Source organism: Triturus cristatus, chromosome 7 (assembly GCF_964204655.1).
Source record: "Triturus cristatus chromosome 7, aTriCri1.1, whole genome shotgun sequence".
In the NCBI taxonomy this organism is placed as follows: Eukaryota; Metazoa; Chordata; class Amphibia; order Caudata; family Salamandridae; genus Triturus; species Triturus cristatus.
Genome location: NC_140590.1, coordinates 530854932 through 530871718, shown reverse-complemented (window position 1 = coordinate 530871718; position 16787 = coordinate 530854932). Strand labels below are relative to the sequence as shown.

The window sequence follows — 16787 nt, the reverse complement described above, 5'->3', positions numbered from 1 at the left end:
GGTAAAAGATTCACCTCATTAGTCCCCTTTTAATATCTGAATACAGTAATCACCTACTTAAAAGTGACAAGTTAAACTTTGCTCAGAGTCTGGCACTGCACAGTGTTGTGTGTTTTAAAAAAAGTTTTCGATTATTTTTTGTTGAAATCTGCAAACTATGCAGGAGACAGTAGATTTTATAGCAAATTTGGCAACTTCATAATTGTACGTAAAACTCCACAACTGCACCTCCATTGTATTCCAGAGGCCCTGATTATGCTACATAAAATGACAATTCACATTAAAGTCTCCCTACTACAACCATATACCAGGTCCACTGGAATTATGTGGCAGTGGAGGGCCAAATTATGGGGCAGAGTTCACTAAATTATGCTGCAATAAAAGGCAAATTATGCAGCGTAATAAGGCACATTTTGTGATAGTTTTACTTCATTATTTTGTCATTTTTACTCTCCTTAACATTGGCTGGGCATTGGTTGCACCTCATTAGAACCAGTTTAACACCCAAATAGAGCAATAACCAACAGAAAGAACAAGCATTGGCATAGCCAATAGGTCTCACCTTTGGGACCTTATAAGTGTTTAGCCATGCAACAGTTGCATACCTAAATACTTATAAGGTCCCAAAAGTGAGACCTATTGGCTATGCCAAGCGGCCGCAAAAGTTAAAGTGATCGCGATCAAACTTCAAAGCGCCCATGCGGCCGCGAAAGTGAACGTAATCGCGGTAAAGCGTGACGCGCGCCCGCGCACATGCACTGTAGCTCTAGGCTCGCCTGGTAGCACTTTTTGGAGCCCTCTCAATAAGTCTCGCCAGACCAGTGCATGCGCTGGGTCTGGCGAGACCTAAAAATGACCAGTCAAGCTTTGCAAAGGGCCCTCCACTGCGCAGCAACATGTATCCCTGCTTTTTTAGTAAAATTTCGACCCGTTTGAGACAATTTTTTATTGTTAAAATCTGTAGATTATGCAACAGGTGATGGATTATGTGCCAAAAGTGGTATATCTATAATTATGCTAAAAACAATAAGTACAGATTAATCAGCTTTTGATTAGCGACTCTCCACTGGCCATCTGCTGCTCGCACTGGAATTTATGTACTATATTAGAGCTATGACACAGTCAAAGCTGGCCACATCATAGCTCTTCTCCCCCACCCGATTGCCAAAGCCAATGGCTTGTCCATGGGCGAGAGCTATTGGCTTTGCCATTGCTAGTTTTCATTTTCTCTGTTTGTTTTTATGCTCTTAAAGCACTCGGATGCAGGTTCCCCAAACCCTGCCTCACTGCCCTTAATGCCACATATTTTTCTGCGGTTACTCTATGGCTTTTGGCTTGTAAAATGTAGTTATTCTCCATAGTTTGACATAATGGTGGCCCTAAGGCTTCTAAGTCTATAGTACAACTGTTAGCTGGCTTCAAGTGAGAGAGGGTTATGATGGGCACCAGACCAGTAATTTTGTTTGAAAGGTCCCAGGAGTAGTATTCCTTTTGTGGATGCTTATGTTTTTAAGCATTTTAAAGCCAGATCTAGTGGCATTTCTAGTGGTTTTCGGTCACTCAGCATGCAGTGATCCCAGGAGCACAGACAGCAGTGCTTCATTTGAGCTGGTGGTTTCCGGTGCTTGGCACCATCACTAAATTATCAACATCGGCACTTATCACAGTCTGCTACATGGTGGTGCTGTTTGTCTAAATTAGAGATGAACACAACAACAGTTTTTTATTAATTCAATGTATATTAAAAATAATGAATACCTGCTGCCCAAGCCATTGTTATAGCTTTGAGAGCCGAAATATTCGGAACTGTCACACTTGGAGGGTGTAGTTGTATTGGTTATGTCACTGGCAGCCCCGGCAGGGGCAATGGGTGGTGCCAGCTGCAGTGCCCTCCTGCCGAGGGCCCTGGCACCTATTTATTTGACAAATTAGGCACTGACAAACAGAGCTTCGCAACCAAGTCGATATGCATACCAGACAGAAAGCGGTGGATTGTCTGGAGTGAAACTGGCTGACATGCACTCCAGGCAAGGAAACGCAGCATGCAGGTCTGTCGTGCTGGGCGGAAGGGTGGCTTCACCCACCAGAAGCACTCAAAGTCTTTGTGACAGGGTGTCCGCTAGTATCTTCAGGAACAGCTGTGTCCTCAGGGGTGCAGGGAAAGGCTCCCTTGTGGTGGTGGCAGGATAAGAGACAGGGTATAACATGAGCGCGGGAAGCAAGTGGGAGCAAGAGATATGGGTACGGTGGAGAAGGCGGGTGAGGACAGCAAGAAGAGAGCAAGCGAGATGCTGGGATAATGCAAGGAGTGGGCACCTTGAGCCCAATCTTTGCTTATTAAGGCATGAGCTAATAGAGCATATTCAACCTGAAAAATATGTATATTACTCCAGGCACAAATGTGTAGGATGTGTGTAAGGAAAGGAACAGCCATGATCCGGGAACATCAACATGCAGTGGCTGCACAGTGATCCAATTCCTAACCAATCAGGGTGGTGACCGGCTTCTTCAACAGAGGCACCACTGGAAAAGGAATATTAGAGCATTCTGAAACCCAACTTGGGTCACTTCAGCATCATTCTTAGCACAGTAAAATGGCCGACACTCAAGCAACGGGATGGCACATACTATAGGGACCGTGTGCGGGAGTGGTAGAGGTCAGTGGATTTGAACATGGTATCGGAAGCGGAAGGGAGTAGTAATTGCCAATGTGGCTTGAGAGGATGCATGGCGATGGGTCAGAGCGTGGTTGTGATGTATGGCAGCAGGGGGAGGGAACAAACTGGGTGGTAGAAGAGAGATGCTACTAATATTAAGAGGGGAAACAGACGGGTATGGTAGCAGGTTTCAGCTTCTGGGCAATGGTACGGGACATGGCAAAGAATGAAGGGCAACAGTCAGTGGCATGGGAAAGGGCATTTTAGAAGGGGAGGTAGTGAGAGCGGTCATTGGTAGCAGTAGAATGAGACTGGATATCTCTACACGTGAGGGGCATGGATGTTGCATGGCAGAAGGCAACAAAGTAGACATGTTTGTAGGTAACGGGAGCAGAAGACCAAGTTTATTTTACCTGAAAGTGGTGCATGGGACTATGGGCAAAGCATGAGACACGTCATGAGAGGGCATTGGAGTGTGCTATGTGGCAACAGGTGAAAGGGCAGCACATGGTTTTGGGAAATGAAGCTGCAACAAGGCTTAAAGGGATCAACCACTTTGTGAGAGAGGGTGGGCATAAAACGAGCACAGTACTGTGTGTGTCAGAAAGGTAGGACATATAGTGGGAAGATAGGATGGTGATGTGATCTTTCTTTGAAGCCATGCAAGGAAATGAAGCAGGGAAAGTTTAGGAAAGTTTAATATGGTCCCAATAAATTGAAGCAGCTACCATAGTGAGAGCGGAATGTATCTGGGTCACAATGGCAAATGGAGCGGGTAAGTAGATACCAAAATGCTCTGCAGTCCTTGCGGGGAGAAAAGGCCCCAGATAACCACTGAATCATTGTTTCCCTGTTGGCAATGGCTTAGTGTGTGAAGTAGTGCATGCCTTGGACACTAAGGGATGGTCACAGGTTCATACAGACCTCTTCTATTTGTCAGTCACACAAGAGGAATACTTAGGAAAAATCACACAGCATACGTATGATTTCAACCTACTTTAGCACCGGAGAGACATTACAGCTGCACAGTAGTTCGATACTATATGTGAAACCTTCAGTAAGTGCTGGCTTTTTAACCAAGAACTTGTCATTTTGGGGCGTGTAATTTAGCTTGTATCACTAGAAGTACCGCACATCAAGAAGACCTGGAAACACTATGCAGCTCATCTCATCTGCTATTTTTTAGGTCTAGCCTGAGGCAACCCATGCTCTGTCACATGTTAGATATTTTGTTAGCTTACAAGGGGTCTAGTGCCCATCTATAGCTTACCGCTGCATGGATTCATTGTCACTATTTCCTTGCTTCTCTTTTAGCAGTGCATACCAGTTTCACTTCCTCTATGCAAGTTTGCCCCACCCCTGGAGCATAGCCCAAGAACTAATTTCGGTGCCCAATGCTTGTCCTTCCACTGCTCGTGCTCGGTTTTAAGTACTTTTTTATCTTGTTGCTTCCCCAGTCGACGATGCATGTTGTGGTTGCTTGCCCCTCTGTCATCATTATGAGGGTCATAGGGTTTTTAATGAATTGTTAAAAGAATCATTCACATCCACGTTCTTCCAAAGCAACAAGCTAGATACAGCACTTTCATGTCTAACTTCTATCGTTGAACAGTAATTTTGAGATACATGTCTGGGATCGTGAGCTGTATTTGCCATCTGTTGCCTGGTGCATGCTGTGCCACCTAACAGGCAGATGGCAATAATTTTAAGATGTGTAGTGACATGTTGATATTGTGAACCAATGCTATAGATGAGGGTAGCAAGCAGCTCAGTCTCAGTCTTTCGAAACTTATGTTGTGGTAATACGTTTGGCCATGTAAGAAATTGCAGTTTGGCAGTGAAACAACACACTAAATTATTATACTGCAGCCAAATATGCAATATTCTTTATGATTTGCATGCTTTAACAAGAAAAAAAAAAATTCTAGCCCAGACTGATATGTAACAAAATAAACAAGTAATAGCAAAGCAATGGGTCTCACCTATGCAAGATCGACTGGCTTTGTCAATGTGTTTTAATCATGTTTTAAAGGAGCACAGCTTCTGGCGGACAGTAATTTTTAGGTCTCGCCTGGCGTAAGACTGCGCAGACATGCGCAGTCTCGCTGGCGAGATTTAACGTTTTGGTTAGATTTCTCTACTGGGCTTTAAGCCCCGCCCCTCTTTTCCATTGGCTGGCGTCACCGTTTATGCTAAACGGTGGCCAGCCATTGGAAAAGAGCGTCTCGTGACGTACACTTTTCGCTTTTAGAGCCGTCCCAGTTGGACTGGCTCGGTTCCTTTACGTCTGTGGTAAAAGGTTTTCTTATCTTTATGGGCATATGTGTTTCAAACAAATGGCCCCATAAAGACAAGAAAACCTTTCATGCGTGGCCTGCCGCTTCCAACAACCCTCCCCCTGCGAGGCCTGCTTCCCCGCCTTACCCCGTAACCCGACCTTTTGCTGCCCATCCTTATGCCTCCCTCCAGCGCACCTCGGCGCTCCGTTGCCTCAGACCTTGTTTAAACGGCCACTACTTCAGTAAGCGGATAATTTGTCCACAATATTCACCGTTTACCTCAAGTCGTGGCTGCAGTCCTGCGAGGGCCACCTACAGTCACGCTACAGGGTGTCGCATGCGCGTGCACGGTTTCTGCAGACCGGAACTTGGTAGCGGCGCGCGGGAGTAGGGAGAAAATTGCGGCCCCGCTGAGCGCCTCTATGTCCGCGGCGCTGCGGAGTGAAGGAGCCGCAGCTGGGCCCAGAGGAGCCGTCCGTGCAGCGCCGCCGCTCGGCACCTTATATTAATGAGGTGAGGTGAGGGAGGGTGCACAGGTGGTGGATTTGCAGAGAGGGGACCCTAAGACTGGGCGGTTGGAGGGCAGGTAGGCTGCACGGCCGGGGCACGATTTACGTTGTAGAGAGAGCTGAGAGCAAGGACAGGGATACCATGTCGGGTTCTCTGCTGCAGGACGAGGTGAGGGTGTGCGACAGGCTGCCCAGTTCAGTGTTTGCGCCGCGGATGCCACTTCTATTTGGCATGTCGTTCTCTGTATGGATTCCCCATTGCCTCAAATATTTATCACCCCAGTTACAGCAATGCACTTCGCCCCCTTCGCATGTACAGCCCCATTAATATGCACCACCCCTTCTCACAAATCTGCAGTATTGCCTCACCCATACAGTAGTGCGTGCACTGCACCCCAAACATGGTTGCAGTACTTCTTGAATGTACAGGGCCCTCAACCGCGGCGTACCTTTTTCCCCTTAATAATCAATCCCTCGAAGACGTGCATGATCCCTTTAAGACGTGCACAACCTTGCACTATGCTTGACATTGCCCTTCCCTCCTGTGTATTTTGCCTGTCAAGTAGGCATGATTCCAGTTTTGGTTGCATCGGCCTCTTTTCGCCGCCTTGGATTATTTTTCATATTTTTTTTGTCTGCAGCTTGGATCCAGCACCTGCATGCTAATCTTGCTGAAAATAGTCGGTTATGATGGGATACTTTTGAGTTTGGGATCGGGAGCCCGCCCTCCCCCGAAAAGCTTTTGTTGCAGTACTACCCCAACCTTAGGGACGTATCCCAAGATTTCTGCATGCAATACGTAAAGCTTACTCTGCCACCTTGCCAAATGCGTGTTTCCGGGTTATTCCTTATTGCCGTACTTAACCATTGGAGGACTAATATAGTGCTCCAGACACCATTTTATTTGCCACACAACACTCTCACTATATATTTGATCATCCTTCTTTTTCTGCTTCCGAATGTCCTATGTCTTCCAGACCTTGCTGATAGTTCAGCAGTCCGAGTTCAGCAGTCCGAGTGTAATGTGTTTAAACTAAGAGACACTATGGTGTATGTTATGTCAATTATTTGCGTATAGCACTCTCTCACCAATGGATTCTTGACACTATTTACTGAGACATAAACAATTCAAGCCTATGAGCGTCAAAGAGAGTATTAAGTGAAATAACAGGCTTGGCTAAGTAGCCGTTTTTAGATTTTTTGGGAAGGACTTTTGGTCGATTTAAGTTGTGGATTTTGGCCATTATAGCATTCCAGATGGCACAGGATAATCTTCCAAAGCTGCGTCCACCCTTTCTGGTTTTGTGTGTGAATCTTAAATTGCGTGTTCGTATGTACTTTACCCTTTTTTCAGAAACAAATTGAGTTGCTCACCCTCCCAAACTTTAAACAAGCATTGGTATAGCCAATAGGTGTCGCCTTTGGGACCTTATAAGTGTTTAGGTACGTAGCACATTATCTTGGGTGCCCCAACATCTACTGTTACTTCACATGAGTGCGGTGTAAGCCCACAGAGTGAATACAACATGCGCTGCATAGGCTCTACCTATAAAAGCATTTGCAATAAATAGGTCTCGCATTAATGCGAGTTTAAGCTATTGGCATTGTAAATGACAATGCCTTTTATTTATGTTTGAATAACGAAACAAAAATAAAAGGCATTGTTATTTGCAAATTCAATAGCTCAAACTCGCATAAATGCGAGACTTTTATTAAGTTACAGCCATTTGCTTTGCTAATGGTATTATATAGCAAAGCAAATGGCTTTAACTTAATAAAAGGCGAGGCCTATTGCATTTTCAATGCTTGTTTAAGAAGGGCTAGGACACAGTCCATGCTGGCAGAATCATATTGCTTTTTTTTTGCTTTCAATCATGTTGCACAGCAGCTATGCTGCAGTACAACATGGCTTCAAAACACATTGACAAAGCTGATAACTAGCATTGCCGATACTGGATTATTTTATCCCTGAAGTTCTGCCTATATTTGTAGGTTTGGCATTGGACAAGACATTTTGATTTTACTAACTTATATCTATAATCTGTGCTTAATTTGTAAAAGAATAAGTGCCGGGTCCAAAGTTTTACCAGAAGCCAGTGATCTGCGCTATTGAATGTCAGGGTGCTGAATATCATTGCTGAATTGTCTTGATTTCACCTCGTGCCTCTTTAATCTGCCACCAGCCACTTCCTGCCTCTTTATCTCTTTCTTGCAGGTTCCCACTTACATCCTGTGTCACAGTTTTTTCTGTATTTCTCTTTTCCTTTATTTCCCCATTGTGTGTTTTTCTCTTTCCTGCTCTGGGTCAAAGTCAGCTGAGGAAAAATGTGTGCCAGTCCCAAAAAATAGGTGCAGTTGATTCCCACCTGCAACCACGGGCTCAAATCAAGCACTGTTATAATGTACTGGGTCCATGCAGCTTGTTGATGAGCTCTTGGACCTGCATGGTCCCTTGCTGTTGTACTGCAATGATACTCAAAGTAGGGCCCGGGGGTCACATGCAGCCATCCCGACCTTCACATGCAGCCCCTGCTGAATGAAAACACTGGGCTGCTGTTTACTTGAAAGAGCATCAACATGCAAAAGTATGTTAATTAACCCCTTGCGTGTGCATGATGGAACCACGCCGTCATGAGTCACGGGCGGCGTGTGCTCATAACGGAGTGGTTCTGTCATGCTGCGGCCGCTCCGCCCACGCGTCGCTGATTCCCCGCCTGTGCGGGCAAAATGAAGAGTGGGCGGTGTCGTGACGGAACCACGCCGTCATAAGCACAGCTCGCCCGTGACTCATGACGGCGTGGTTCCGTCACGAGCATGGCGGCGCCGCGCTCACCCCGCACCCCCTCAGCGCCGCGGAGGAATTTGCGCCGCGGCGAAGGGGTTAAACAAGCAAGAATTTATTTACATAAAAGAAAAGATGCATATCAGGTGTCTTGCACCACTTAACTTTAGGAACACATTCATTTTTTAGACATGTTGCACCAAACTTGTAAAAATATGATAAAGTCTCTTCAAAATCCAATAAAGAGTACTTCATAAAGATGCAGAAGCATTATACCTTAGTACAACAGATATCAGTGTATTGAGAAGCATTTTTTCAAAATTGAATGTGTAAACATCAATGCCTCCCCCACCCTAACATCAATGCGAAGAATGTACTTAGAGACAAGTAAGTTGTTATGTGGAACCCTGTGGGTACCCTGGGTTGCTAGTATACATGGACATAATTAATAATAAATGAAATACAAGAAAATGATTTGTACAGTGCATATCCAGAACTCATGTATTTCAATGTGCTCTTATATGTGATCATGAAGAAAAAGTAGGGAAAGTGAAATAAAACAATTGCCTAGTATCACACAATTTGGTCAAGTAGGGAAGCCGGGATTGATCCCAGGTGTTTTGGTTTAATATTGTGCAATCATTCCAATTCAATAATCAAGTTACTTCATTTGTACACTTGACTCTCCCAAGGTAGCGAAAGAGCAAGCAGAGAAGGCTTACCCCCAGTGCGGTAGAGGGATGGCGGTTCAGATACAGCATAACACAGTACTGTCAAATCTATAACTCTTGTAGACTGAGGCTTCATTTAGAGGGCAGCAGTGAAAGAAACCCTCAAAATAACTCCATAACTCATTGACCACTCAATGTACATGCTTTGCTTCCCCTACAACCTCCTTACTCCCCCTCCCGCCCTTCCCCCAGTAAAGCCCCTCTCCTACCGAGCTGGCATCAACACGGCCTTTAGACCCACCACAGACCATACTTTGTAGCTGCTGGGAAAATGTTGTGAGTACTCAAGCGGTGCAACCTGGGTATGGAGCTGGTAGGATGCCCATTTCCTTGTGGCTTAGGTTAAGCGTGAAGGCGCTGCTAAAGTTTTGCTGCCCTGCCTTACTGCTGCTGACCTTTCCTTCTGTGGAAGCTCTTAGACCGCTTACTCAGACCTGAGATGCCTAGCAGAGCTTGAAAGTCCTTCTACACCCCTCTCTTGACCACTATTTTAAAAATAAAGGTAGAAGATACATACCAACATAAGGGATATAACCTCACCCAACCTAGGGAACCCATAACTAGAGGACTGTACCACTAGTGAGCAGTAGAACTCTTGGATGCTTCCTAGTGCTAGTTGTACAACCCACTGTTGAAGCATACCACATCATCCTATGAAAAGTATATGACTGTATGTTAATTCCATACGAGGTTTGGGTGTTTCCTCCATGAGTGGGTACTTCTTATATGTATTTACAGTTAGTGTACAACAGTTGTAACTGCTCTCACTCACTCTTTAGGGGCTGATAACAAGTTATGCAGTACCTGCATGTGAAAATAATGTTACCATGTGGCAACACTGTGCCAGTGCCGTGGATTGCGATTTCTACCCCATGGAATGGACAATTACTATGTGGGGCTGAATTTACCAATTGTAAAAATCACATGGATTTCCCAAATCTATAGGGTTTAGTTCATAGACTTACCAGCAGGTAGTAAATGTATGCTACCGCCTCGGACATGGGGTGGGAGGGTGGAGTAGGGGGTAAATGGGAAGCTTTATTTTGGCAGTGGCAACGTTGTGTGCACTGCTACCTGCCATTTATGTATTTGTGTTAGAAAATGGTGCACTGCTGCTGCCCATGGTGTAGCTTTGTTACGAAGCTCTGTATAAAACTCTCCACTACACAAAGGGCAAAACGATTTGCATTGCCAATGCTTGTTTTGATATGTGATGTAAAAGAAACAGTGAACCCTAAAACAAATATGTCAACAGAATTTTCTTTTGGTTTGATGCTTGCAACATTTGGCAGAGACAACTTTGTTCAATTTTAAAAGGTAGCCGACAAATGGCTCCATGGCACGTATGACAACTTTGGTCAATTTTGCGAATAGTGCTTTGCGGGATGGGGTTTCCAGCACATAAGGGCAGTATTAAAAGCACAACATGCCCCATAATGCAATATGCTATTAGCTGAAAAGCCAGGAATAGCTGATCAATTATAGGTCATAGCTGCAGTTGTGAAATGCAAAATAAAATGTATCTCCTGACATTCTGCCATTTTTGTAGGCAATTAAGGGTTAAACAGCTTAGGGAGACACCCTCGCAAATAGACCACATCTCACTGCTTAAGGGCCAACATTTACACACTTTGAAAAAACATAAACTAGCATGCAAAAGATCTTATTGTCAAAACAATGCACGTAGCAGCTGCTAACAAGCATTGGCAAAACCAGTAGGTTTTGCCTATGCAAAATCCTGTTTTTGGCTTTGTCAATTTTGTTTTACATGTTGCACAACAGCAGGGGTTGCTGTGCCACATGGCTTGAATTAAAGGGGGAAAAAAGCACTATGACACGGCCAGCATTGAACGTATCATAGTGCTTTTTTAAGTTCCACTTGCCTGTGCTTATGAAATCTCTTTATTTAATATATCTTAAAAGGGGGCTCTTATCAGTTCCCATCGCTGAATTAGTTTGTTTTGCTTTTGTTTAGAACTTTATTTGTTAACTTCCCCTGGCTGCACGCATTTATGATTCTTCTACTAAAGCTGTTCACACTGTTTAAGCCCCATTTACTGTCATGATAAGATACCTTCCCACAGAAAAAGGCAGACAGTTTCTAACAGTATTCTGGAATGCTTGCTTTTTAATGCTTATTTGTGTAAAGCAGATGCTTTCCACTTAGAAAGTTTGTGGCATTTCCTATTCATGCCTTAGTGCATTTCTTTGCACGTTGTAGGCATTATCGGATTGATTTTTCAACATATCTATTTGGTCATTATGATCAAATTCTAAATGTTGTAATAAACATTGCACGTTAAAAATAAAGTTAATATAGAAGTGCTATACTATATTTTACTTCTAAAATTGCAGTTAAAAGGGACCGGATGTGAATGGTGCAGCAGGTGCAGAGGTAACAGGGGTAATAGCTCTAGGGATCCCACTAAACCCAAATTATTGCTAAAAATTTTAACTAAACAGGAAGTCACAAGTGCAGTTATCTTGCAGACAATAGTGTCACGATTTTAATGGTGCAGCAGGTGCAGCGACACCAGGACCAAATACTAGAGACACCCCACTAAACAACTAAAATTTCTATATTTTACTACTAAACAGGCAGTCACAAGTGCAATTACTTGGCAGACAACAGGGTCATGATTTGAATGGTGCAGCAGGTGCAGTGGCACTGGGGGCCAAAAGTTGTCAGAACTCTTCTAAACACACAATATTGCTATATCTAACTGCTAAACAGGCAGTCAAATTGCAGTTACCTTGCAGTTGAAAGGGACTGGATTTAATTGATGTAGCAGGTGCAGTGGCACTGGGGCCAAAAGTTGTCAGAACTCCTCTAAACACACAATGTTGCTATATTTGAGTACTAAACAGGCAGTCATCATTTCAGTCAAAAGGGACTTAATTTGAGTGGTGCAGCAGGTGAAGTGGCACTGGGGCAAGAAGTTGTCAGAACTCCTCTAAACACCAAATATTGCTATACCAGGACCCCACTAACTGCAGAATATTGCTAAACTTTGCTACTAAACAGGCAGTCACAGATGCAGTTATTTAGCAGGCACCAGGGCTGTGATTTCAATTGTGCTGCGGGTGCAGTAGCCCCGGGGCCAAAGGTTGTCAGAACTACTCTAAACACATAATGCTGCTATTACATCAATGAACTCTATTATTCCCTCTCATTTCATTTTTCAAAATGTTGGTATTACCCGCACTATACCACTAGTAACAGCACAAACTTTTGCACATAAACAAGTCATAACACTTTAACAGACTTTCTGTAACGTCGATTGTACAACTACTCAGCAAGCTACAACTCACAACAAAAAACAGCTTATTATTAATCACAAAGGTGAAACCTAATGCATTTACCAATGCTTGTTCCTTTATGTCAACTCGTGGCTAACAGCTCGCGGAGATTTGTCAAGCAACACAAGGGTGGAGGTGGGTGGGTGAAAACAATGGAGAGTAGGAGGCAAATTGGAAGTAGTAAAGTATGAGAAAGATCTCACTTCTGACATGGGACAAAACAACGGCGATCGGCAGAGGGGTGGGTTAAAACAGGAGCGGGAAGGGGGTGGGTCAAAACAATGGCCAGTGGGCAGAGGGCTTGGGCCACTGATAAAAACAATGGCAAGCGGGAGAAGGAAGCGGGATGATTCAAAACAAGGGACAGTACCTCTGTGCGCCTGGAGAGATGAGAAATTGGTTGTAGGTCCTCACCTTACTTTGTATACCTGGTGCTACCTCTTTAAGATGTGTTTCATCTCTCATCACAATAAGCCCATGTCAGCACGTAACCCCTTAAGCCCCAAAAACATAGCTGCCAAGTATCTTGTGTCCCCAGTGACAATCAGCCACTCCTGGTTGTTAGCCAGCCCCCAGTTGCATTGTGGGAATTGTCATTTTGTGATTGTTGTATTAGCTCAAAAACAGCACCTTGTAAATGCAATTGACTGAAACACTAGGACTGGATGATTGTCCCACACATGAATGGGCTACCTGAAATCCAAGTGCCCCTGCTTCTCACCTTGGTCCTAAGAGGAGAACTGCACTTTTAAGCAGTGCATTTTGCTTTTTTTTTTTTTAAACTCTTACCTATATACCATTAGTGACCCCTCATTGATTACGAGAGTCTCCAACGTCAACAAATCCGCTGTGGTATATGAACCAATACACCTAAAGAGGAGTATGCATTCCCCAAATGCCATCAAATAAAATATTTTATCTGGCATCACTTTGCAATCTTCCACATTGGATTAATTAATAAAAGTGGTCAATTAAAGCAGTGTCAAGGGCTCACTTCTGACATGTCACAAAACATTGGTGAGCAGTTGGAGGTAAGAGGGAGACGGGGTGGTTCCAACTAACATTAGAAAACAATGGCTCAAAAAAACGGTGGGTAGGAGAAAACAACGGATGTTGAGAGGAGGGTGGGGTGATTGTAAAGAAGGGCGAACGGAAGGGTTGTAGATAAAAACAACAGCAATCAGGAGAAGGGAGAGCCTGGTTGGTCAAAAACAACAGCAAGTGGGAGGGTCAAAACAACAGAGACCAGGAGTCGGGTGGGTCAAGACAATGGTGAGCGGGATGGTGTGATGGGTCAAAACAACGGTGGGGGGGGTCAAAATAATGGTGAACGGAGGAGGTGGTGGTGGTTCAAAACAGTGGCGAGCAGGAGGCAGGTGGGCCAAAACAACGGTGAGTGGGAGGGTCAAAACAATGGCGTGGGTTCAAAACAATGACGAACAGGGGTGTAAAAACACAACAAACAGGAGGAAGGGGGTCAAACAAGCAGGTGTGAAGAAGAGGGACTGCAGAGATATGCACTCATTAAGATTGCATGTGGGGAGAAAAAGAGAAGGAGTATTACCTGCTGACCAGAGGAAAGACACTGGTCCCAGGAAGCAGTACCTGGTCCATGCTCCACTGCATGGAGGAAGACTGAAAGCCCAGGAGGAAGCCAGGTGTGAGGAGGAGGCTCTGACCAATAGGAACCATGCAAACAAAAGTGACATGGGAGCCAACCAATGGAAAGTAAAAGGTAAGTAATGGGCGGCTCTAAGCCCCTTTTAAGATTATTTCTTTCCTTCTTCATAGGAGATTTTGCAAGAACAGTGTAAGCACTATGCCGGCGAAACCTAGCAAATGTCTGAAGAGACACTGAGAAAGAAATAAAACATGTGCTGGCACCCGTCTTCCTTCGCCCATCCTCGGCCTAGAAGCTGGTGTGGCTTAGGTGGAGCGCCTGCTGCGCCACTAAGATGCGTCCTCTCGCCTTGAACTGCAGGCTGACTGACACAGTCCCCGCAGGGGTCCCTCATAAGTGGGCGGCCCCTTTAGTGCCACAAGATGGCACACAAGGCAGCCTAGTGTTTTGGCCAGAGACCCCTCCTGGGGTCCCGCGCGTCACTTCTGGCCAGGGGGGGGGGGTGTTCAGGGAGAGGTATATAGTCCTCCCCCACCCCCCTTGCTGCCTCTTTGTCCCCTCGCCCTCACCACAACCGCTAAGCACCGATTGGCTAAGACCATGATGCAAGTTGGCCCATCAGGTGGTAGGCCGCGAGGGGCGGCTTGCCTTTGGATCGCCTGTAAGATAACCCACCATGTTGGCATATTTAGTATGCTAATAAACCTGCAGCAATTTTCTCCACCAAAAAGTTGTCTTGTCTGCTTATTTATGCTACCTGTATGTTGCTGCGGGAGGGCTGGTGAGTGTAGCTGAAATTGGCACTAAGGGCCAGCACATACTGCAGGTGCCGTCCCGTGAGCCCCGCCTTACCATCTGACAAACTTTAAGAGTCTAGCAGGGTTAGCCGTGGCTGTTGGCCTGCTCCGGGACATTATCACCTGTTCTCAATACTTGCGGTGGATAATTTTGTTGACCATCTCTACCAAACAAACGTGTATGTTTTAGAATTAAAGACATATAGGCCTGTCTGCAGACATTTACCGGAACTGTTGTACACTGTTAGAATACCTCCTTCTTGCCCACTGAGGCGGCATCAAGCACCCTTTGTCACAGAAGTTCTCACTAAACCCATGTTAGAAGAAGCCCGCGAGGCAGAGTTTACTTTAACATCTGTATGCCCAGGTGCTTAGAAAATGCACTGCCTCTCCCTCCTTCTTCTGCAACACCACCACCAAGCCCCCCCCTCCCCCTGAAAAACCTATCCTGAAGCAATAGATTTGAAGGACTTTGAATATCTCTTCGTTGGCTCTAGGGCTGGGTGGGTGAATGGGAGTGGGGGGTCTTCTCTTCATCCTCCAAGGGTCGATAAAATTACTTATAGCGCAAACTCGACCTGAAGGTATCAGAGCGCTTTAGTGAGCACCAGCTGCGTTACAGACGGACACATTCATTTTGTTAAGCAGGGGCTTCAAGTGATTTTCCCACAATCACATGATGTTGAGCGTGCCTCCCGAGGCTCGAACCCGGTTCCCCAGCTTCGAGGTCGACTGCTCTAGCCGTTAGGCCACATCCTTGCAACAACACCCCCATTCACTTGTCAAACAAATCAAGACAGTAACAAGTTAGCATAATACTTATAACTGTAGAAAATGGCCCGTGTTCCGAAAAGGGGCTTGGTCTCTACAAGCCTTACCTGGATCCCCTCGTGAAGGGTACTCGGCGGTCCTCTGTGGTGTAATAGTGCCCCAGGAGGAGAGTGGAGAGGGTGACTATGGCCATCCAAAAGAGGCCGCAGCGGTTCAGCCGGGGAGCCCGTGGGCAAAATACTTTCATTCCTGGAGGCTACGTTTGGGGAGTCTGCCCCTCCCCTTAACTAACAGTTACTTCAGGCTCTGCGGGAACGCGAGTGTATGGGTCAGTTCAAGGTCCGTTTAAGAGAGCGCGGTGAGGCAATGGAGTGCTATGTGTTCCAATCTCGTTAGGTGCATGCGCCGGCTGCAGAGCTCTGCGCGAGCCGACGAAGTCAAAGGTTCCAATTCCAGTAAAACTGTAGGGTAGGTTAATGCGCCGACCGTGGGGCTCTGTGTATGCCCGGGAAGCTACACATTCGAAGCTCGGCAGTGTGCCGGTAGGTGTATAGCTGAATGTACCCTCACAAGTCGCAGGCGGGGGAGGTCACTTGTACTTCCAAAACAGTACTTCAATCCCCCCACCGAGCTCCGCGGGGACCCGGTGCAGCGCCCAGCGATCTGCCCCCGTGCCCCATCTTTGACAGACTCACTTCCTCCCCATCGGGAGTCCGGAGTCTTCTGTTGTTGTCGGAGAGGTCCCTTCCCGGGTGTGTAGCACACTCACGAATCCCCTCCCACGCGCGTTTCTTCCACCTTATCTGCCCCCTTGTTCTTCGTCCTCCCCTGTGCCTGCCTCTCGCAGGCACCCGCCAGCAGCTGCACCTTCTGGCTGCGAGGTGTTGATGCCGCTACTTGTTGCTAAGAGGGCGGAGGGGCGGGCGGAGCAGAGGGATGGTGCGAGGAACTGACTTTTCGACCGGTTTAGACTTGCCAAGGGCACACCGATTCCAGCTATCTCGAGCCTGGGTCCTCTTCCCTGTGTTTGGGATTAAACATTTGCTTGCTGCTGTCATGTGGGCAAAAATGCAGGTTCACATTCCGTACTTCCTTTCACCTGTCCCTCCCACAACAAAAAGACATCAGACGGAGCGCGCGCGTTGACATGAGAAACAGGAGAGCTGGTACTCTCTCTGTCTCAGAGGAGGCACAGCAGTGCTGCACACTGAAAGACACAAGAGTCTTGCTAAGAATAGTATGCAATCTCATTAAAACAATTAGCAAGTCATGTTGGGAACAAACTGCTGGTTGCTACTGGCATAAGGCGGAAAAGTTTGTTACTGTCCCAATATGATTAT

General features: G+C 45.9%; 1 protein-coding gene across 1 annotated transcript in view; it reads right to left on the bottom strand.

Annotated features, from left to right (window-relative positions):
* Positions 1 to 16482, bottom strand: part of ST6GALNAC2 (ST6 N-acetylgalactosaminide alpha-2,6-sialyltransferase 2) — a 237284-nt gene extending 220802 nt beyond the window's left edge. The window contains exon 1 of the mRNA XM_085616909.1: positions 15555 to 16482. Within this exon, the coding sequence (XP_085473035.1) occupies positions 15555 to 15694 (140 nt within the window). The 5' untranslated portion in view covers positions 15695 to 16482. The remainder of the gene's footprint in view (positions 1 to 15554) is intronic.
* Positions 16483 to 16787: the final 305 nt, after the last annotated feature.